Source organism: Periplaneta americana, chromosome 4 (assembly GCF_040183065.1).
Source record: "Periplaneta americana isolate PAMFEO1 chromosome 4, P.americana_PAMFEO1_priV1, whole genome shotgun sequence".
NCBI lineage: Eukaryota > Metazoa > Arthropoda > Insecta > Blattodea > Blattidae > Periplaneta > Periplaneta americana.
Window position 1 is genome coordinate 133,756,297 of NC_091120.1, and position 25,216 is coordinate 133,781,512.

Genomic DNA, 25,216 nt, shown 5'->3' on the forward strand with positions numbered 1-25,216 from the left:
TGAATTACTTTCCTTCGTATAAAAACCTTCCGTATACAGTAAAGTACTCGTAACTTAGGAAATAACAATCGGAAACAACAAAATAATTTGCCTATGAATTAAGGAAGTGACGTAACAACCCTAAGACGGAAGTTTTTGCATTAAAAGCTCCACTACATTTTTATTTGTTCGCCTATTAATCATAAATTTATCAAAGACAAAGCATACTTTGGGAATTTCAACGTGTGATGGAACTTAAACTCTTCAGGTTCAATCTTCGGGGAATTTAGAACGACCCAAAGAATCATCTAATGTGTTGGGCCTTCTATTTCTGGCGATTCCAGACAAATGAGACAGGCTCGACGGGTCTAACAGAATCGATTATCAAGAGTAATCTCACTAGAGGTTTTGATTTATCTAGAGAAAATCAAATCTCGATTGGGATTTAATTGACTATTACACGATTAGAAGAAAGTATGTAAAGATTAGAAGTAACAAAGTAGTCCAATACAATAAAATATTAATTGACTTTCGAAAATACAACTATCTTCAAATGTATTATTGGGTACCTTTACGCAAGATGGCAGTAGCTGTTGCTTACGAGATTATATACCATCTCGTAAGCAACGTGATTAGCTGTTTTCTTGTTATCAGTCGTGCCAACTATGGAATCTTCATTGAACTCTGTGGAAGGTTACTAGTCAAGAAGGCTTTGTTGATTCCGTTTCATTTTTATTAAAACAGTAGCATTCCACTTCAATCATCCGGATCTCAGTAAACAACGTCACTTGACAGATGGTTTTCAATAAATCTTAATATTAAACAATCTCTGATACGTGACTATCCATAATACCATATAGCAGAAGCTATAACATAACCTAAATAATATAAACATATATTAGAAAATTTTTAATTAGTAATGATGAAATAAAAAATAAACATGAATAATTTTAAAAGAAACAATATTATTGAAAGTACAATTTTAAAATGTGAATGTTTTAGTGGTTGGTGGTTCAGTTGATGTTATATTGGACGTGTACGTAAAAGAAGTGAACTCGTTGATGTACATAGTGTATTCCTCAACTTATTCAGGATTTCCGAATGGTTCTCTTCATTTACTTGCAAATAGCGTTTCAGGGAAGATCCATACCTATGACCAGTGATCTTTATTAATTCTTGTTATTGAATGCCAATGCGAGTCATATTTGAAACTGCTGTGCATCGACTGGAGTGGTTTGTAATTTCCTGTTTTTTTTTTTTTTTTTTTGACGTTCAGACCAGTGCAGTTTAAAATGTTGGCAAACAAAGAAACAAATACTAGGGTGGTGATAAAAATAAACAAATGAAAGGGACGCGATAAAATTAAACAAATGCTAGGGACACGATAAAATTGTGCGATACGCAGGCATGGTTAGTTGAAAGACGTAGTAAAAGTGTAATGGTCATAGTAATATTTATCCTGAAGATAGAACCTGTATGTAGTCCCTGAATATTAGATATGATAAATTCCAGCATATAGTGAAATACCAAACAATTATATCGACACAATCACTTTAAAACCCTAAAATCTCATGTAATCACTCTTTTAGGTGAGGAAACTCGCTAAAAATTATACAGTTATTTTAAATAGTCGGGCACAATTAGCCCAAAATAATATACGACCTTGAGTACGTAAAAATGTGTCTCCAGAAATGGGACCTGTGAAAAGGTCCTAAACGCTGGAGTTGTTAAGATCTAACGTATTGTAAAATAACCCCAAACAAAAAGTGCTTCTCAACACAATAACTGTGCGAGTCCAATGTGGAGATAACTCACCGAAAAAGATAGCTTCTTTGGAATCAAAATGGAATGACCCTTCGCGTCGCACTAATTTACCTTGGAAATGGAATTTGTATACAATTCCGAAACGCTGGAGATGATAGTTCTAGCATAGGGTAGAATAATAAACGATTCTGCTTCTCAGCACAATCACCGTGCAAGCTTAAATTTTACATCAGCTTCTGTGGGAAGAAGACACACCGAAAGAAGCCCTGTTGCTTGAATTTGCTAGGCATACATTGGGCAAGAGAGAAGGTGATCCTTTGATCCTTCAGTTTGTATTAATAATTTATCTTGAAAATTCAACCTGTAATTAGTTCCAAAACGCTGGAAATGTTAAGTTCCTGCAAAAGGGAGAAAATCCTTTTCAATGCAAACATCATAAAAGCGTAACATTTTATGTCATCAGCGTATATGGGAAGGAAATTCACCGACAAAAGCCCAGTTGTATGGAGTAGCCAGACGTTATAAGTCTAACATTGTGGATAAACCTTGAAGGCGGATGCCTTCAAGATGAGACCTGTATTCAGTTCCGAAACGCTGGCGATATTACTTTCCAGCACGCAGTAGAACACCGTACTACCCAAAAATCTGTTTCTCAGCACAATCAATGCAGAAGTTTAAAATATATCATCATCAGTCTCTATGAGATGGAAACTCATCTAAAGACGCTCCGTTGCTTAGATTAGCCAGACATAATGTAGGTCACCTTCCGGATAGTGCAAATTTTCACTGAAGATGAAGTCTGTAACATTGCAGACGTTAAGATGTAGCATACATTGGAATGCCCGAAGATATATAATCCTCGTGAAAACAACTAGCTTTAGGTAGGAAGATATCAAAGGAATTACGGTATGTATTTAAAGATAAATTATAATGAATACCAGATTAAAAAAAGATTCAGTGTCTTAGTGTAGCCGGGTTTCCTTCTTACTCAAAGCATGCGCGTTCTGTTTCGACCGAAAAGAATGGAATTTTAGGCGGACAAAAAATTTACGTGATTTCCATCAGATAAGGCAATAAAACTGTAGTATACTGCATATTACATACGTTATCATATGTCATATAGACGTGGGTCCTACTCTCAATATTTTCTCTGTTACACAAATTTGAAATTGTTTGAAAAATACCTCTTTTATTTAGTTTTAAGGGTGAAATATATTACAAATAGAAAATGAACTATTCAGAAATATAATTTTTCAATTGACTAGTATTCTGAAGCTAAAAATGTGTTGTTAATACTTTAGTTTCTTTGTACAGACATTTTTTTTTTTAATTTTAAACTGAAAATGACAATATTCTTACGCACTTATCACAACAATTGTTACAGATCACATGACTTCTAGAAACATAATTCTTTACAGTTAAATTTTGTATCCTAATTACATTCTTAAAGAATTTAGAAGATTGGCGTGACTTGTAGCAATTATTGTTGTGATAAGTCCGTAAGGAAAATGTAATTTTGTAGTTAAAAATAGCAATAACAAATTCTGTACGAAGCAACAATTGAATTCACAACATATTTGTAGCTTCAGAATGCTACCCAATTAAAGAAATGATTCTTTTGAATAATTTATTATTTGTCTGTAATATTTTTTTACACTTACAACTAAAGAAAAAAGGTATTTTACAAACAACTTCTACAATAGTTAGTGTACCTCTGAAAATATTGAGAATAGGACCCATGTTTATACGACATTTTTGCTCAAAATGTCTTCGAAAATATGCTCCGTATATGGCGGTAACTCCTCCTGAAACACCCTGTATAATGAACTCTCCAATTTGCTAGTGGAATGTGATGGTGATGATGAAGATGATAATAACCATCATTATCGACATCATAAATTTTACATAATAAAATCACAGACCCTAGATACGTGGATCGTTCAGTAAGTAATAAACCACATATTCTTTTCATCTTATTCAAGATTTGGTTTATTGCAGTTGCAAATATAATGCTTGATTCTCGAAGTCACTGGCTACAAAAACCTATGTTTTCCGCCTATAAATATCTATTTTTACCATGATATTCCTAATTCATTGGCTATAAATACCAATTTTTTCACATACAAATACTAAGTCTTTCTCTACGTTTTTCCCCAATTCATTACCCAAATATAGAGTCCACAAACTTTTTTTACACAGCCTCTACTCAAAGAAAGGTTGAAGACTGAAGTGACCAATAATGACAGGTTATCGTTTTTTATCTCTGAAATTATTACATCAATAATGACCATAATTTACAAAAAAAAAACAATCAATTTATATGTATCTTACAAATGTTACATGAATTTTATTCTGATTAGATTAGCCGTTTAGTTACATCGATGAGTTCTTTGAAACTCCTGTTTTTCAGTTACTTCAAAACATTGGTTTCAATGTATGTTTTCTCAAAAACTAACGTAGAATAAGCGTGAATACTTTTTCACACACATATTGGGAACAATTTGAGGGACAGAGAAACTCGTGTCTTCATTAGAGTAATAATAATAGTAATAAATATTATTTGTTATTTTCTACATTTCCAATAGAAAAATAACACGCTTTCAGTGTATTTAACATGCAGTATGAATGACCATATCAGTATGACTATTAATTACATGGTGAAATAAAGTATATAACTACGCATCTGTGTAAAAATTTGAATTAAATTGGTCATACAGTTTCTGAGAAAACGTACATTGCAGAATGTAAAAAGCCGTTTTGAGGAAAACAGCGACAAAAATGACTTTTTGAAGTGTGTAAATAATAACCTTAATAAATTCTAAGGCCTTACGCCACGTGAGCTAGATGTTAGAGCCTGCATGTTGTAGCGATAGGTGTACCAGTCTCCTGGTTTTCCTCTCAGCTCCATCTATACTTTGCCTAAATCTCCTCGTCACTGTCTAATCGCTTCATGCGGATTTTGTCTTTCAGATGCTCCTACCTGATGCAAGCCAGACAGCCCAACAACCGAGCTGTAGTGCGGATAGGGAAGATGAGCGTTAGAACAACTACTGCCGAGCTGGAAATTGTTTGTTGGTGTTTTGCTATCTTCAAAAAAATTGTCTAACGGCGATGTTAAATTGTTGTCATGTACAGTACAACAGTACAGCATGCAGCTTTCCCAAGCATACAGAATCTGAGACCTTTCTACACCAAATCTGATATTGACACTCGACTCACTCGACTTCTTCTGTCCATTGTCACATTTCTGTAGACATTTTAAAATAGCAGTGAATATTTACAATTTCCTCCTCCACCTCCTCATTTGAGGGATTTTCTATCAAAAATCGTATCTTTAACATTATGAATTTAAAACCAATTATATTAATATCAATCAGACATGCACAAACGTCTTCATATCTACATAAGTGGCATGGTTGTAAATTAACATAAGTACCTACACCTAGATATGGACATGCAAAGTCATAAGCAAGCAGCATATGATTTTAAGTAAAGGTTAAGAAAGAAAAAAGTGAATTAAAATCAACGTGTAGCTAACAAGATGTAGTATGCCATACTATAATATTGTTAGGTGCGTGTTAATTTTAACCCAATTTCAATTCTTTAATCTTTCCTTAAAACCACATGCTGTAGTATTTTTCAGATTTACTCTAAACAAACAGCATATTAAACATAAAGAATCAAACATAAAGTGACGTGTGAATGAATAAGTCATTTAATGTTCATTTTTAAATAATAGATTGAGTGTGAATTAATAGATAGTGTTTATCTGTAAATAATCGACTGAGTGTTAATGAATATGAGACTTAGTAATTATTTGTAAATAATTGTAAATCGATTGAGTGTGAAGGAATAGGTAATTTAGTGTGTATATGTAACTAATCGATTGAGTGTTAATGAGTAAGCGACTTAGTAATTATTTGTAAATAATTGTAAATAATCGATTGAGTGTTAATTAGTAAGCGACTTAGTAATTATTTGTAAATAATTGTAAATAATCTATTTAGTGTTAAGAAATAGGTAATTTAGTGTTTATATGTAAATAATCGATTGAGTGTTAATGAGTAAGCGACTTAGTAATTATTTGTAAATAATTGTAAATAATCGATTGAGTGTTAATTAGTAAGCGACTTAGTAATTATTTGTAAATAATTGTAAATAATCTATTTAGTATTAAGGAATAGGTAATTTAGTGTATATATGTAAATAATCAATTGAGTGTTAATGAGTAAGCGACTTAGTAATTATTTGTAAATAATTGTAAATAATCGATTGAGTGTTAATTAGTAAGCGACTTAGTAATTATTTGTAAATAATTGTAAATAATCTATTTAGTGTTAAGGAATAGGTAATTTAGTGTTTAGGCCTATATGTAAATAATCGATTGAGTGTTAATGAGTAAGCGACTTAGTAATTATTTGTAAATAATCGATTGAGTGTTAATTAGTGAGCGACTTAGTAATTATTTGCAAATAATTGTAAATAATCTATTTAGTGTTAAGGAATAGGTAATTTAGTGTTTATATGTAAATAATCGATTTAGTGTTAATGAGTAAGCGACTTAGTAATTATTTGTAAATATTTGTAAATAATCTATTTAGTGTGAAGGAATAGGTAATTTAGTGTTTTTATAAGTGATTGAGTGTTTGTTTGTGAGTAATCGACTAATTGTTTTGATTATGACTTTGTATGTATATATCTATGTACACTTGTATTATTTGTACAAACCTATCACTAGTGTACACCTGAAGATGAGCAGTTCTTGCTCTAAAACATCTGTGCATCTTTCCCTGTTAATTAGTATAATGGTTTTTTAATTCTGTATTTCGAAGATACGTTTTCAGTTAAAATAAAATTTATTGTATTACATTATATTTCTTTAGCATGTAAATTTTAAGTGTAAACATCCGAATAATAATATTGGCAAAGAAAAAAAAATTAAATTAAATTAATTTTCTTATAATTTAAGTCTAAATTCTAAAACAAAAATTTATAGTATTACATCATAAATTATCTGGAGTATATATATTTAAAATTTAAACATCAGAATAATAACATTGGCATAAGAAAAGTCTGAATATTTGAATCCTAAATTCTAGAAAAGAAAAATGTCTGACTATTTGAAGAGCAGTAATTGGTGTATGAATTTTGGAAAAAGTGATAAACTTCTAATGAAAACTGAATATTTTGAATCATGCCGATAAAATCAGCCATGTTCGAATAACACCAGTATATTCTCAGGCAGCCTTTCTACCATTTGAGCCGATGCAATAGTACACTTCTGCCCACTGTTTGTATTTATGAGATATTGTATTACTCATTTCCCTTTACATTTGTATAGACTATATCCAGGAGGAAATTGTTTCAAATTCTCTGAGAAATAAAAATTCTAATAGGACATCTCGAATTTAGCTGGGTTCTGGTGTCGCTATTTCTTTGTGTGGCTCTCAAGCTAAGGGCAGCTGTTTGCTTTGAATTGAATGAATGGCAACAAAATAAAATTATTTGTACTTCGAGACGACTATAAAATGGCAACAACACAGAATCATTTGTATTAGCAGACAACTATGTATTGTTATGTCAAAAGTATAAAAACTCTACAGAAATATTTTTATATTAATCATAATAATTCGAATATAACTAGACAAAATATATACAGAAAATAGTGGCACAAAAGTGAAATTAATTAAAAATTCATCTTTGATAACAAAAATCTACAAAACAGCACCGTTATTATATTCTAAGTTTCCTTCCGTCACACACAGAGAGATTGTTATAAAGCAGCCCTTCACAAACGGCGCTCATTGAGCCGTCTAACACCTCGCCGAAAAGATACGTCGGAATGACGTAAGCCTGCTTAGGTAGAAGATAGTCCACGCTGCTATCTGGTGTAGTATGTATTATCACTTTGCCTATCTACGGCTACATATTGGAGGAATCTAAAAGACGGAAAAGTGATTATCATGCAAATTCTTTCAATATTGCATGTAAAAATGCTTTTTTTTTTTCACAGCAGCTGGAGTCAATCCTTGTCTACCACAAAAGTTTGAAAGAAAGAGGAAAACATAATATAATGCGTCATTACTAGTCCACACATACAGATACGACGGTTTTGTTGGTGAAGACCGCAGTAAAATGATTCAGGAGTTGAAATTTGCATTATTACATGAGGTAGGGTACATTAGAATTTATTAATCTTCAACAATTTAAATATCTCTCTTCAGGGAAAAGGCGAGCTCATTGCTGATATGTTGAATAAATTACGGAATTTCAGTCGTAAACGTACACTTCTCGTAAGTCAGTTTCGGGAAGGTAATGTGGCTCACTTTCGAACGATAGAAACTGCTACTGATGAAGCCATGTTAAACGATTATGTGGAAATATTAATTGAAATTCAAAATGAATTTAATTCTAGGTTCCAAGATCTTGTCTTAATTGGAAAGAAGCTTAAAGTTATCATAATAAATTCCTTTAACACTAGTTGAAACAATGTCATACGATTTACATTTTGAAGTTATTTATATTCAATATGGCCTAAGTGCTAAAGACCGTTTGAATAATACTACTAGTCTGGTTGAGTTTTACAAGACTAAACCTCAGCAATAATATCCACGACTATACAAGGTGGCTGTCAAAATGATTGCTAAGTTTGGATCAACATTTAGGCCTATATTTGTGAGCAACTGTTTTCTATTATCAACTTTAATAAAGGCAGACATCGAACATCTGTAACTGTTGTTTCATTACGATCAGTACTGTTCCTTTAAGCTGCCTACAGCATAAAACCCCGTTTTCATGTACTGATAAATAAAAATATTACAAAATGATATTGTATATTTAAGTAGCTATACAGTTTTTATTATTTCTGTAAAGTAAATATTTCTTTATTAATTATTATGAGTCCAAGATAGTTTTGTAAACACTGAACGGGAATTCATTTCATGAACACTCGTACTAGTACTTTTGATGTACATTTTGTACAAAGCCAATATCTGCATTCCGCTCTCGAGCTGTGAGCCGACTCGGAGAGCGTAAAACTTGTGCAGGGCTCGTATAATAAAATAAAAAATAAATACAGTATTTCTTTATTAATTATTATGAGTCCAAGACAGTTTTGTAAACACTGAACGGGAATTCATTTTCTGAACACTCGTACTAGTACTTCTGATGTACTTTGTACAAGATCACCCCTTCTTCCAGTCCACCTTTAAATAGAGCGCAGCCAATATCTGCATTCCGCTCTCGAGCTGTGAGCTGACTCGGAGAGCGTAAAACTTGGGCAGGGCTCGTATAAAGAATAAAACTGGAAACAAAATCGAATATTTAAAACTATAGAGAGATCAACAAAGAGTTCATAAACCGAAAGTATTAAAAAAAAAACCAAGTCCTGCGAGACAGGTCTGTGGGTTAGAGAGAAAGTAAAAGGAGATAAGAAGCAGTCAAGATGAGAATCATGCGACTGCAACACTTAAGGAAATGGCTTGGACTACTAGAAGCGCAATGTATCTCGAAAGTCAACGTTTCAAGAAGAAGGTAAAGATGATATTTCTGAATAAATCATTAATGTTACTTTGAACTTACATATAATCATTAAATACTGGATTATCCGATCAACTGCGGGAACTGCCTGAGCCGATAAGGCAACGCCTACGGCCGGACGGGGAAGTGGGTGGGCGTGGATAACCCGTTTTGACCCGTCTCACGTGACACAGTTAATGTTGTTTGAACAATGCAAGCAACTACACGTGTACAGTCTGCTAAGAATAAACAGCAAATAATAGGCCAAATTATTCTATTCCACATCGGGGGTGTTTATTTGCGATTAATATGTCCGTACAGAATCTGCTCAATGTGTCAGGAGATTATTTCAAGAGAAATTCCTAGGTGATCGAATTCCAAGTTGTGATACGATTCATAAATTAGTTAATACATTTTGGGAAATGAAAGTGTTCAAGATAAGAAGCGAAGAAGGCGACGAACAGTCTTACAGAAGAAACTCTTGAAGCCATTGTACAACTTCTGAAAAATTTCCCTAAGAAATCTCTGAGCCGTCTTTCTCAGCAAATGGGAAATTATTACAGTTCTGTACAAAGTACTATGAAGTTACTTAAGTTAAAACTTTATATGCCTAAATGTACCTCGATGGTGCAAGAACTTAAACCGGGTGATCCTACATCTAGGATTATGTTAAAGGATTTTGAATAAAGTGCATCACGGAGAAATTGCTGGCTCTGTGACGTCACACGTCCCTGGTCTGGAGGTCCTTGAGATGGGAAGCATAGCTGTAAGAACATAGTAGGGGAGTGACAGTGGTAAGGATAGAGATGTTTAAATACCGGAAACACAACACTACCCTCCTACGGTGCTCTACTAGCTCTGCTCCGAGAGGGGAAACGCGCTCCGACGTCACAGGCTGGCCAGTTGGAAATGACTGGTCTAGTATATCATATACATTTTAATCTCATGCCATTATCTGTCGTGCTTTTCTATAAATATTTCAGATACCTAGGAAGCCAGTTTTGATTTGAACCTGGCCACTGATCATAACAATAATGTTCTCAATTATTTGTTATAAACTTTTTAAAATACAATTTTAAATAAATATAACTACAGAAAACAAGTTAAGAATGTAGGCTAAACCATGCAAAAAATAGACATATAAACGGAAGAATCTATCAACATGTAATAAGGTATGAGGGTGTAAATAATACAGTTAGACCAAGTATAAAGTTCTATGAAAAAGTGCAGAAACATGTCTTTAACATAATATGTAACAAAACACATCATTTTAAGGCGGAATGTACCGCGACATGATAAGAAGGAAGTGTTAGGTGTTATGTCTACGCGCCTTGACCTGTGTGACCCAGCCTGCCAGTAGTGATGAGTAAATGTTGATTCACAATGAAAAGTAAATATAACGTAAGCGTTAACTTAAATGTAAACGTTACGGTAAAATCAAGACCATTCACGATGGGAACATAAACATAACCGCTAAGATACTTGGTAACCATGGAAACATAACAACGACGCCATTCCCTCATATTCTGTCGTATACTTCAGCGCTCCACGATTGTGTTCTGTTTGCAAATCACGTAAGCATAAGCATGAAAGTTTGGAGTTTGCAAACTTTCATGTTAACGTCTAACGGTAATGTTTATGTCAATGCTTATGTGAATCATTGTGAATGATCCCATTTGGTAGCCTGAGCGCAAACTTCTGTGTTTATATTACGGTTGTGTTTAATTTTCATTGTGAATGGACCTTAACTCGCTCTTAGTCTACTTACTTTTTGCAGGGGCCGAAATCCCTGAATCAAGCTGTACGTTTTAATAATGCCTTTAAAGACGCTTATAATGCATATGTTTCAGGGTCATTCAAAGTCGATGAAACTCAATGATGAACAAAACTTTTATAAAAAGAAAACAGATCAAATATTTCGATAACTGACTTACATCATACTGCATATTCAAAATGGTGATCATGAATATACAGCAAGTTTAATGTTTACATTCGATTTATACGGATCCATCTGTACACCAGGGCAACCAAGTTGTTAATCAGCTCCTTGAAGTACCGGTAACCAATTTTCTTAGTCGCTTATCTTTATTTTGAATGACCCTTCAAACAGAGTTGGCGTATGTCCCTTCAAAGGCACTATTAAGATGTCAACAATGAAACCTATCGATCCATTTAAAATCACGAAGTTGACTTTCATATCTCCTTTACACATCCACCTATGCAAAAACTATTAATATCATATTATATCCCCATTCAGTCCAAGCGAATTTTGTCCGAAGAATGTTCTTCTATCACTAAAAATGGCCGCGTTATTCGGGTGGCCTGTTTTAAGTGCCTCACCCGGTATATTCGAGAGTTCTTGCACTAACGTGTTCCTTGATACGGTAAACTCTAACGTCACGCGATACAATTCGATAACTACGAGTACTATATAACTGTCTTTAACATGAGAGAGTTTTTCCCCCCAGTTACGAGTGATTGGATACTATTAAAAAAAAGAAAAGAAAGAATTGCTTGAGATGATCGCGTTTGTAGGCACTGAAAATGATTTATTACAGGAGTCTTGCGGAGTCTAGATTTGATTCAGATCAATAAATTGGCAAAAAAAAGTCGACAAATAGTATTTGAGATTATGTTCACACGAACTCTAATGTGTAAATTTAGCCACTTTTAACCGTTTTTCGGTCCAACTTTTCTTTAACTTTTCTATTGCTTAAATAGGAAATTAGCGATTTTTTTCCTCACTCTCTAGCGTTAGAAAAAAACCTTTCTCCATTGATAAGGAGGTATCTAGCGATTTTTGAACTATGGTTTAGCTACTTACCGTACATTTCAGTTGGAAACACTGCCTACGATGTCATTTATAGGCCTACTATACTTCATTTATTATTTATCCCGAAGTCCATATTGCCTTCGAATACATGATCGAAGTGCGCCGGATATTTGGAGACAGAATTATAAGTAGGAATTTATAGTCCGTCAAATCGCCAGTTCTCACGTATTGTGATTAATATCTCTGGAGAACGTTCAAAATTAAAGTGTATAACTAATCCTCATACGCTAGATGAACTGAAAGAAAAACTACAAAGAACACTCTGGTCCATTACAAGGGAAGGACTACTAAGTGTAAATGATAATTTCTTCAGAAATATGCTTACGAAAAAATGGACATCCTCCACACCTGTGGAGTAATGGTTAGCGCGTCTGACCGCAAAATCAGGTTGCCCGGCTTCGAATCCCTGTCGGGGCAAGTTATCTGGTTGAGTTTTTTCCGGGGGTTTCTCTCAACCCAATTTGAGCAAAATGCTAGGTAACTTTCGGTGCTGGACTCCGGACTCAATTCACCGGCATTATCACCTTCGTCTCATTCAGACGCTAAATAACCTAAGATGTTGATACAGCTCGTAAAATAACCTACTAAACAAAGGACATCACGTACATAGTCTTCTTTCTGTTAGCAGGATCAGTACCAAGTGATGTCCTATTTTTAACCAGTTAAATTGCGACAGCACGCTTACTATCCTAGCGGCAGACGAGTGGCTCCCTGCCCGGCATGTGGTCGGTCAATTATCGTGCCAACATGCCTCAGACGTATTAAGAATAAACTGAAAGGAAGGCGACTAAGTACGAGATGGAGCCATCAGTTCCCAATTATCTTAAAATTCGCTGATGTTAATACGAAATAGGCTTACTTGCCTGAACCGTAATGTTGAAGATTATGAAAAATTTTTTATATTGAATATATTAAATATTTTTATCTATACTTATATTCATATATATATATATATATATATATATATATATCGCCATCCTCACTGAATAATCACAACTAATATTTTCTCAAATTATTAGGTATTTTTATGTATATTCATAGATAGATTCAATCATTTCTAAAAGGTCTTTATTACATAATAATAGTAATAATAATAATAATAATAATAATAATAATAATAGCAATAATAATTATAATAATAGATTTATCCTTCGAAGAGGTAGAAAAATTCAAATATCTTGGAGCAACAGTAACAAATATGAATGACACCCGGGAGGAAATTAAACGCAGATTAAATATGGGAAATGCCTGTTATTATTCGGTTGAGAAGCTTTTGTCATCTAATCTGCTGTCTGCTGTCTGAATGTTGGTTATATTACCGATTGTTCTGTAGGGCTGTGAAACTTGGACTCTCACTTTGAGAGAGGAACAGATGTTAACGATGTTTAAGAATAAGGTTCTTAGGAAAATATGTGGGGCTAAGAGGGATGAAGTTACAGGAGAATGGTGAAAGTTACACAACGCAGAGCTGGACGCATCGTATTCTTAACGCGACATAATTAGGAACATTAACTCCAGATGTTTGAGATGCGCAGGGCATGTAGCACGTATGGGCGGATCCAGATATGTATATAGTGTTAGTTGGAAGACCGAAGGGAAAAAGACCTTTGGGGAGGCCGATACGTAGATGGGAGGACAATATTAAAATGGATTTGAGGGAGGTCGGATATGACGATAGAGACTGGATTAATCTTGCTCAGGATATGGAACCATGGCGGGCTTATGTGAGGGCGGCAATGAACCTCCGGGTTCCTTAGAAGCCAGTAAGTAAGTATTATTATTATTGTTATTATCTCTATAAACATGGGATTATTCCAGGAATTGGGCCCTTTCATAGGTGTTGTGAATAACGTGAAGTCTGAGAAGGCCTAGATCTTAATAAATACATGGAATAGTGTCCTTTCTTACCAGAAATATGTATTCAAGTGAAGCGAATACGACAGCGTTATTAAGGGATTAGGTACAGGTTACAGCAGTAAAATTTTGGAAATATTCAAAATTTTTTTCCTCCATTACTGTATTTTGTACAATAATGAAAATTAGTATGTGTAAAGCATTGTCCTTCTGCTATATGAAAAAAATATTTTTACGATTAAAAAAATTATTTAGGCTACATTTTTCCAAATTCAAAATGGTGGCAGTTCACTGTGTAGTGATGAAGAGTGTCCCTCACGACTCAAAAACTATCTAATATTCTGTGATGAAATTTATTTGTGTGTATTTATGCATGACATATCTACAATATGATGAAAAATCACTCCTCTACCTTTGATAGATTCTCGGATAAAAATAAATTAATTTAAAAAATGGTCAAATATCAATATTTTCTAATAACACGAAATAAAAAATATGTTATTTTTAAAGGAATGTAGTTGAAAAAGCATTATATTGTAAACATGAGTTTCAGCAATATAATAAAATAAAGAGAACATGAAAAACTTAGCAAATTTATGAGTTATGAGGGAAACGCTTCATCACTGCACAGTGAACTGCCACCATACTGAATGGCAAAAATATATAAATAATTATTTTAAATCGTAAAAATATTTTTGCATATAGTAGAAGAACAGTGTTTACACATACCAATTTCTATTACTGTACAAGATACAGTAATGGAGGAAAAAATGTTGAATATTTCTAAAAATGTTACTGCTGTAAGCTGTACCTAACCCCTTAAGCGATTTACTTACTTCCTTACAAATGGCTTTTAAGGAATCCGAAGGTTCATTGCCGCCCTCACATAAGCCCGCCATCGGTCCCTTCCTGTGCAAGATTAATCCAGTCTCTATCATCATATCCCACCTCCCTAAAATCCATTTTAATATTATCTTCCCATCTACGTCTCGGCCTCCCCAAAGGTCTTTTTCCCTCCGGCCTCCCAACTAACACTCTATATGCATTTCTGGATTCAACAATACGTGCTACATGCCCTGCTCATCTCAAACGTCTGGATTTAATGTTCCTAATTATGTCAGGTGAAGAATACAATGCGTGCAGTTCTGCGTTGTGTAACTTTCTCCATTCTCCTGTAACTTCATCCCGCTTTGGCCCCAAATATTTTCCTAAGCACCTTATTCTCAAACACACTTAATCTCTGTTCCTCCCTAGAAGTTAGAGTCCAAGTTTCACAACCATTCAGAACAACCGGTAATATAACTGTTTTATAAATTTTAGCTTTCAGATTTTTTGACAACAGAGGTGCTGACAAAAGATTCTCAACCGAATAATAACAGCCATTTCCCATATTTATTGTGCGTTTAATCTCCTCCCGAGTGTCATTTATATTTATTACTGTTGCTCCAAGATATTTGATTTTTTCCACCTCTTCGAAGGATAAATCTCCAATTTTTATATTTCCATTTCGTACAATATTCTGGTCACGAGACATAATCATATACTTTGTCTTTTCGGGATTTACTTCCATTCCGATCGCTTTACTTGCTTCCAGTAAAATTCCCGTGTTTTCCCTAATCGCTTGTGGATTTTCTCCTAACATATTCACGACATCCGCATAGACAAGAAGCTGATGTAACCCGTTCAATTCCAAACCCTGCCTGTTATCCTGAACTTTCTTAATGGCATATTCTAAAGCGAAGTTAAAAAGTAAAGGTGATAGTGCATCTCCCTGCTTTAGCCCGCAGTGAATTGGAAAAGCATCAGATACAAACTGACCTATACGGACTCTGCTGTATGTTTCACTGAGACACATTTTAATTAATCGAACTATTTTCTTGGGAATACCAAATTTAATAAGAATGTCATATAATACTTCCTTCTTAACCGAGTCATATGCTTTTTTGAAATCTATGAATAACTGATGTACTGTACCCTTATACTCCCATTTTTTCTCCATTATCTGTCGAATACAAAAAATCTGATCAATAGTCGATCTATTACGCCGAAAACCGCACTGATGGTCCCCAATAATTTCATCTACGTACTGAGCTAATCTTCTCAAAAGAATATTGGACAACATTTTGTATGACGTCAACAAAAGTGATATTCCTCGAAAGTTATCACAGTTGGTTTTGTCCCCCTTCTTAAAATAGGTACAATTATGGACTCCTTCCATTGTTCTGGTACAATTTCCCTTTCCCAAATAGCAAGTACAAGTTTATAAATTTCGCTATATAATGCACTTCTACCCTCTTGTATTAATTCTGCTGGAATTTGATCGATACCTGGAGACTTGTACTTTTTCAGATTTTCTATCGCAATTTCGATTTCTGAAAGCGTGGGTTCGGGTATAAATGGCTCAGCAGTTTGTAATTCAATTTCGTCCCGATCATTTCTATCTGGCCAATGTACATTTAGTAGTTGCGCAAAATAGTTTTTCCATCTGTTTAGGATTGATGGAGAGTCTGCAAGCAAGTCACCATTCTCATCCTTGATCACGTTTACCCTTGGCTGATATCCATTCTTAAATTCCTTTATACCCTTATATAAATATCTAATGTTTTATTCTTACTATTTGTTTCTACCTCATTCAGTTTTTCCTTCAAGTAACCTCTCTTTTTATTCCTAAGTGTACGACTTGCTTCCCGTCTTTCATTGAAATTATTATCTCTCTTCTCCTCAACTGGACCCTGTAAGAATTTCAATTTTGCCTGTTTCCTTCTTTCTACTACGATGCAACAATCTTCATCAAACCACGGTTTCTTTTTCTTAGTTTCATAATAACCTATGCTCTGCTCAGCTGCAATTTTGATACTATCTCTGATATTTTCCCACACGCTGTTAACATCTAATTCTTTCTCAACTTCGTCGGAAATTTCTAAAGTGGCAAATCTATTCGAAATTTCGACCTGATAATTTTGCTTAGTTTCCTCTTCCTCTAATTTCAAAATATTGAATTTAGTAATATTAACTTGTTGCTCTACTCGCTTGGCTACTGATAATCTTTCTCTTAATTTTCCAATTACCAAATAACGGTCAGAATTACAGTCTGCACTCCTGAAAGTTCGAATGTCTACTATACTAGTATGTCTCCGTTTATCTATTAAGATGTGATCTATTTGGTCGTGTGTCATCTGGAGAAGTCCAAGTATATTTATGTATATCCTTATGGGGGAATGTTGTACTTTTGACAATTAAATTTTTCGTTGTGGGGAAGTTGACTAATCTAACTCCATTGTCACTACTAGTTACGTGTAGGCTCTCTTTTCCAATAGTTGGTCTAAAAATATCCTCCTGTCCTACTTTAGCGTTGAAATCCCCCAATAAAATTTTCATGTGATATCTAGGGAACTGATCAAAAGTATGTTCCAATTCCTCATAGAAGCTCTCCTTTATATGGTCGTCTTTCTCTTCTGTAGGGGCGTGAGCATTTATAACTATGATGTCGCACCATCTACCCTTAAGTACTAAATATGATAACCTGTCACTGATAAATTCGACCTTTTTTTACTGCTGATTTTATTCTTTTATGAACAAAGAATCCTGTTCCTAATTGGTGATTATTGTTTCCTTCCCCATAATACAACAAGTTATCTCCTATTTGTGATATGCCATTCCCATCTAACCTAACCTCTTGTACTCCCACGAAGTCCATTCTATATCTAGCTAGTTCTTTAGCTACTAATGTTACCCCTCCTGTTCTATAAAGACTAGTTACGTTCCAAGTGCCAAATCTCAAAACCTTATTCCTTTGCTGTAGTCGTGCCAGAGAATCAGTCCTATTCCGAGGCATATTGTAGGGATTCGTAACAAGCTGTTTTTTTACGGTGATGGGTTGTTAGCCCTTCGCCCAACCCCCAAGCTGGAGGACCACCCCTTATCGGCTGTCCACGACTGCTTATTCAATATATTCGCATCTGGAGGCCGTCTCCTCTATCCGCAACCTGAGGACGCGCCATGCCGTGGTGATAGAGACCCTCAATACATGGCCTTAAGCGATTTACTAAAAGAAATTGAATAAAGCTCTTTCGGATATGATTAATTCAATAACAGAAGAAATGGAAAACAAAGAGAACTGAATTTTATTGTTCACTGAAATTCAGTACAATATTCTCGGCTCTTCGTTTAATGTGAGAACTGTTTAAAAGTGGATATGTTAACGTTACGTGTCCGGATTAACATCAGTATTTCTGAATTTGAAGTTAGTTCCGTGATGTCAGTATAGCTTTATTTGAGAAAAAAGAAGTAATTGAATATTCGTGAAGCGTTTAAACAGATTTAACAAATTTCCTCAAAACTAGATACGTCACAAGGAAATGATTAATATATATGAGACATTTCCTTTCGCAAATTACTATTACACTGTTGGTAACACAGGATAAAAAATAATCCTCCGACTTGTCAGGATAATAAGCCTATAAAATGTGGTTCGAGATAATATGTAAGAAGCCGAAATCGAAGATGGGTAAACACTATGTAAAATTATCACGGTAAAAATGCAAGGTGGTGCTGCTTTTTTGATCCCTATCAATCAAGAATGATTGATTGCTTGTAAATGTTGCTATTACTACTCCATCTAGGTCTGTTATCGACAAAACTTTTATCGATGGCTTGTAGTGATTCTGAGAGATTTTTGGTAATATATTTTTTTTTATGAAACTGGATTTAAATATCTATGGGTATCAATGAATAACGAAATGTAGAATTAAATCATGTTCAATTATTCTAAATACAGTATAGTCGTAAGCATCCATAACAGGTCTGGACTAGATTTTTCCATTGCTGGTAAAATAGGAATATGATATTTCAAAAGATCTGTAAATGTGTGTCTCAATACAGTTTCCTTTCCTTGCTGCGAATGATATTAGTATTCATTCAATTCATGGTGTTCTGCCCAAGAGCAAGTCTTTTACCGCAAACCCAGCATCCTCCAGTCTTTCCTATTTTCTGCCTTCCTGTTCGTCTCCTCATACGATTATTAGTATTCGTTATACGTATACTTTCTTTACCTATGTTATTCTATTATTATACATGTGTATAAATGAATTAATTTAATATGCATATGCACACAAATCAACATAATTGTCGTTTTAAGTTTTCTCTGCAAAAAATGACCTAAAGAGACTATTCCATTTCTTGCATTGTTATAATTGCTCTGGAAATACATATCAACACGATACGTGACTTCATTGGCATCAGAGTGTATGTAATGCCCTCTACAGCCTATTAAATAGAAAGTAATACTAATACTAATACTAATCACATCCACCGTCTTGAAAGAAAAGGTTCTTTTTGTTAATGGCGGATAGTTGACTTGTCGTTATTCACATATTATACGAAGCCAGTTTTTGTAGACCACTTTACCGACAGAGTCGTTCCCCAGGCTGCGACATAGGAGGCTGGTCTACGTTACACCAGCAATGAGAAGAGATGAGTTGATGGAGAATTTTGTTGGGATGCCACAGTGGAACCGGAGCTCTCCGAGAAAACACCTGTGTTACCTGGACGACGGACTTGCCGAACACAAGTTATAAATCTAGGGTACGCTACGCCTGGGATCGAATCCGAGTCCACAGGATTATACTTCAAGCGTTCTAGCCACTACACCACCGTAGCGCCTCTTCAAACTAAATTAATTGTTATATATGAGGTAGTTAAAAACTGAATTTAACTAGGTTACAAGCAGGTCTAGACTGAAGGAGGATAACAAAGAACGTTAACGTGTTCTAGAAACATTCCGCGAAAAGGTGTACAGTAGTAAGTAGCAAACCTCCAAATCCTTTTTGTTACTGACTGGTAAGGTTCACCCTAACCTTTAAATTCAACGGTGGTAAGTTTCCTTCTGTTGAAAAATAAAGTCTAGTTTATTTGGTGTCGATGAAGTTGCTATTAGAGAGATGGTATTGGTTAAATGCGGCCGAAGACTCTCAATGAAGCTACCTAACATTGGCCTTATATTAAGCATACAGAGAAATAATTTATTACAGTTGTATGAACACTTTTTAATAATTAAATTAAAATTAATATAATCAGTTAAAAACCAGACATGTTTCGGAGGATTGCTCCTCCATCTTCAGTGGCAATACCACGAATGCAAAAAGAAAATGAGTATGTAAAAAGATCGTGAATAATACTGAAGTACAAAAATGCTATGTTTAAATGTCAATAATTGTTAAAAATAAAATGACATAAGTATTATTCAGTATGAAAAATATAACTAAAATAAATTAAATTAAAATGAAACTGATACTTAATAGTTGTCAAAAATATACTATCTAATAATAAAGAACTTGTATATAAATAAGTACAAGAATGATGGAGGAGCATTCCTCCGAAACATGTCTGGTTTTTAACTGATTATATTAATTTTAATTTAATTATTAAAAAGTGTTCATACAACTGTAATAAATTATTTCTCTGTATGCTTAATATCTCATTTATGAACACTGTTTAATTTGACCTTACTTGTGTAAATTCAATTGGCCTTATAGTTGGGGAAAACCTCGAAAAAAAAACAGTAGGTAATTATAATCAGTCTAACCGGGAATAAAACCCATGCCGGAGCTGAACCACCGCCTGAGCTACACCGGTAGTTCCGGACTATCATCGAGTTATATGCCATGTACGGTAATCAAAATTCACATATCACGCAGTTGTAATTTATTCAATAAAACTGGACGAGATTATTTTTCTATTGGCATTTATTATATAGGACTACTACAAAAGATCTTGCCGGTTCGGAATCTGAGACGCATGAAAATAGTGCCAATGAAAAGATAAATTCAAAGTTTAGTTTACCTTACAGATGTTCAATATGTCCCTCATTGGTAACACGGCACACATCAACCCTTTAGTCAAGTTCCACGTAAGTACGCGGATTTTCCGACTCCCAGATTCTGAGTTTATGTCTGTTCACCTTACCAGGAAGATGAAAAGTAGCTTCGTCAGAAAACACTACGGAACGACAAATTCATCATCGTTTTCAATTAAAGTCTGCATACTTATGCAGAAATTTCTTCGTAGTACTTTGCCCTCTGGTTTTAGGGCTTGCGGCAACTGTAGTCGTACCGATGATAACGCAACCGCTTTCGAAGAATCTTGCCTTAAATTCAGGCCCACTGCACCAAACTTTGTTCAGTAATGCCGTTACACATCAATAACCGACTGGTTCACATGAAAATCAAGCTTTTCTCTCCTCTATACGCCTCAACAATGAACAAATTTGTTTATATGGGCTATTATGAGGCAGTGTCACCAACTAGGAAAACAATGTTGCTACAACTAAACTTTTTGAGTGTCTTTCCATTGATGCCATTTTCATGCATCTCAGATTCATCGAACGTAAATCACGTGTGTTCGAAACCGGATAGATCTTTGTAGGAGCCCTATATTATTATGGTATGAATGGATTTAGAGATGAATTGTTTGTGCTTGTAAACTGTAGTAATTTGCATGAAATGTATCATAAATTTTTGTATATCTTAATTGATTGAATTATTTCGACTTTCAAATTGAATTATCTTGTTAGATGGACTTTTTTCAGCAATATTACACATACAGATACACTACGCCAGACGTCTCCAAAAGCCTACTAGCGAGTAAGCCCCTGAACGGAACCGAAGCCAGTACGTAATGAGCGCGCTCCGCCTCACCCATCCCCACCTGTACTGTACTCAGTGTTTATTCGCAAACGAAGAGCAGTGGCGGACTGCCATTATCATTATGTTGGTCGAAGTGTTCCACCGTTTCACAGTGTCTTCTAATCATGGACGTAGTACATTCAAGGATGAATAGGAAGAGAATTTTTTTTTTTGTGATAGAGGGGAGAATGTGAAATGCTTAATTTGTTCGAAAATTCTTAAGAGTGTGTTAAAATTCAACATGCGACGACACTACTCGATTCTTCACAAAGAATATCATACAGTTACAGATATCTTGGACATGTGGAAATAATTTATTTTGGGGCTATCTGTATAACTGTTGGTTATACATAATAAATAATTAGTATATTACAATACGTTTACACTCAGTTCCGCATGTCAAACATATAGTTTTCGTTTAATTTTAGGTGAAATGCGTAGGCCTACAAATATTTTGATAAATATAAAACAAGAAAATACAAAGACAAATCACATACTTGTCCTCAGTCTTAAACAAAAAAAAAAGCTTCTTGCTAGCTATGTTCTAACTTGGAATATTGGAAAATTAATGAAGCCCTTTAGAGAAGCATCATTTATAAAATCATGCATACAGGACGTTAGACTACTAAATTCTGTGTCCAGAACAAAGTCAAAGTTCAAGGAAATTAAATTGTTTCCAATTACAGATTGTAAATGTAATAGAATCTGAAGTCGAAACCACAATTAACCAGTTTGTAGCTTACTCACTTGCATTGGACGAAGGCAGGGTACTTTTGCGAGATTAAGAATATTTTCATTTTATTTATTTTTTGAGGGTAGACTTATTCCAACCCTTTTTTAATTTTGGGTTGGGGATAAATTCCAAATAATAATCCAAATAATAAATATAAATGTAATCCATCTCCACCAAAATATAAACTGCACCTTGACCTGAAATAATTTATTAAACTAAATTAAGACAATTTTTAAAGCCTCACCTAGCCATTTTCATCCGAGGATTTAATGAAAATTTTCCTGTGTCTGAATGTCTTCTGGATATAATTAGAAAATACAAATGGAGAAGATCTTTTCCAGGCATTGAAAGGCACCATAGAACAGAAGAGGTTGAATTTGCAATGGCTTGTGTCAATAGCAACAGACGGCGCTCCAGCTTCATAGTATGTCAAAATAATATACAAACGTATAGTATTTCTTATTCTTTTGATGTTATTATTTGTAAACACAGACTGTTGCCGCGATCCCCCCACTGATCGCTTCCATCTGTTGAGGTACGAGTCTTTCCCCCTTCTCTAGCATTACAGCACACTGTGTTTGGCGGGCAGCATCGAGAGCACGAATGACGATACGCTTTTTGGAGACCTCTGCACTACGCTATCAGAATTTTCTCTTAAATCCAATGCACGTATCTTTGGACTGTAAGTACTTTACAAAATAAGTCCTACTTTGTAGGTTTCACCCCCCCCCCCCCAAGTAATGAATAATTGTTTAGAATTGTAAATTGAATCATCTGATTACTATGTGCTGTATATTTTTTTGTAGAGCCACCAACTTAGCTCAGTCGGCAGACTCCCTAGCCTTCTGATCAGAAGTTGCTCTCGGGCTTCTTTAGATCCCCATTTGATATGAATAAATGGTTAGGTTTAATCCGAAGTTTTCCTCAAATATAAGGCAAATGCCAGGTAATCTCTGGCGAATCCTCGGCCTCATCTCACTACATATTGCCAAAAAATTCTCATTTACCTGCCACAAAGGTAATTGAGAACATGTCATCTACACTGCTTTCTTAGTAACTGGAGTTTTGTGAAAATAAATTCATAAAAAGCGTTACAACCGATTTTGGAACCACATGTCTTCCACATTCAATTCTTGCAATTGCGGCCATAAAAACTGTTATCATGCTCGTAGCAACGCTCTATTTGACGAGGGCGACATTTTCTACCGATCACCGAGAACGAGGACTTCCTAATGATTTGATGTTCTCTGTAGATCCTGTATCTTCAGATTTCCTTACCAGTCTTTGCACTGTTAACTCGTTAGGAGCATTTCACCTACCAAAAATTACACGAAGTCTTCGAACAGTCTATGCCTAACATTCGCCGTACTTGAAATGCACTTTCAGAATCTGGACGCGTTGAGCCTTAGTGTATCGCTCCATTTTAGCTGACAACAATAGACACAAATGACGCAATTTTAGGAAGTGTGAATGAAATTTGCTTTTCATTATTACATTGGGGTGATGTAAATTCTCTGCAAGGGGGTTTTTACCTTTTTATAAGTACGTAAAATGCCTCCTGTTTACCAGAGTTGTACAATTTTTTCAATTAAACCGTATCGGCTGTCTACTTCCTGGCAGCAAGAATGATCGTGTATAGAATATTCTTGGTTACAGTACTTATTCCAAAGCTTTCCTTCAGAAATTCAAGTACTGCATTCGAAATATATCAACTAGAAACCACACCACACAATCAAATCAGTAAATTAATTTCAACAAGCAACTGGATATACTGTTGTAATAACTTCTCAAAAGCACTAGCCAAATCATTAACACTTCTGTCAGACTGTGGTCGTTCCATAAAGTGCAATAAGTAGTTTTCGTTGTGGCAAAGTAACCCGTAGGATTGTAAATATTTAGTTTCCTAATGCAGATAGAACTTATCTCAGCCTCTGGAAAGTTAATACCATTTTTCAAGGTCAAAATTTAAGAATGAAACATTCCTCCCCTTATTGTTTTCTCTTTCAGTTACATCCATCTTCTTATCGTTTTCTTTCTAAACTGTTATTATTTACCTCTTGGACATTTCGTGAAGAAACGTTCAGTTGAATGAAAAAGAAAGTGTCGTTTTTCATTATTATAAATTCGTGTATAATAAGAGTAGAATATATATATATATATATATATATATATATATATTCATTATCACTGATTTTAGAGGTGCATTTTAGATTACATTGCACTTTACAATTTCTTTTTATTATCTTTCCCCTTCTACTCACAGCTATACGGTACGGTTGGCCAGCTTCATGTTTCTGCTTTCTGATTGTATCCTGCCATTTATTTCTGTTCGCTACCTTCTTTTCGTGAAATGGCTCCGCAATCCATGTACAACATCACATAAACGCATTCCTATTTTATACTTAATTAAATACAATTACAATATACAGTCACTCACATATTCTCCGAAATGCGCAATTGCTCTTTACTCGTATCCCCATAGTTCCACGACACCGTATCACAGCTCTCGCATTAATGCTAGACAGTAGTCTATCTTTTTTCTTAAATCACATTAATACAGCTGTAATTCAATGGCATCTGTACACCATCCAAATCCATAGGTATGCAGCTGGAAGTCTAAGTACACGACTTTCAAGAACCAACCGAATGGGGAATTTGAACCTACGGTAAATCAACATGTAGACAAAGATAAGTAATTTAATGTTGTGGTCAATGTAAGTAGTTCCGGTACACTGATAAAAAAATATACGTGACAAGATGGTTAAGAGATATATTTCTCCCTGATGTTAAGAAAAACACACTACTACTTCTGAATTCCTGGAGTGGCCAGATACATGATACTACAGGGACATC

The 25,216-nt window shown here is 34.6% G+C and overlaps 1 protein-coding gene across 2 annotated transcripts in view; it reads left to right on the forward strand.

The window, feature by feature from the left end:
• The window catches only part of Csgalnact (Chondroitin sulfate N-acetylgalactosaminyltransferase), a 1,311,749-nt gene that overhangs the window by 903,208 nt on the left and 383,325 nt on the right, over positions 1-25,216 (forward strand). The window contains exon 5 of one of the 2 annotated variants that reach the window (XM_069823987.1): positions 4,714-4,909. The exons of the other annotated variant lie outside the window; for it this stretch is intronic. Within the exon in view, the coding sequence (XP_069680088.1) occupies positions 4,714-4,785 (72 nt within the window). The 3' untranslated portion in view covers positions 4,786-4,909. Of the gene's footprint in view, positions 1-4,713; positions 4,910-25,216 lie in introns of those variants that run through there. 2 annotated transcript variants of the gene reach the window in all.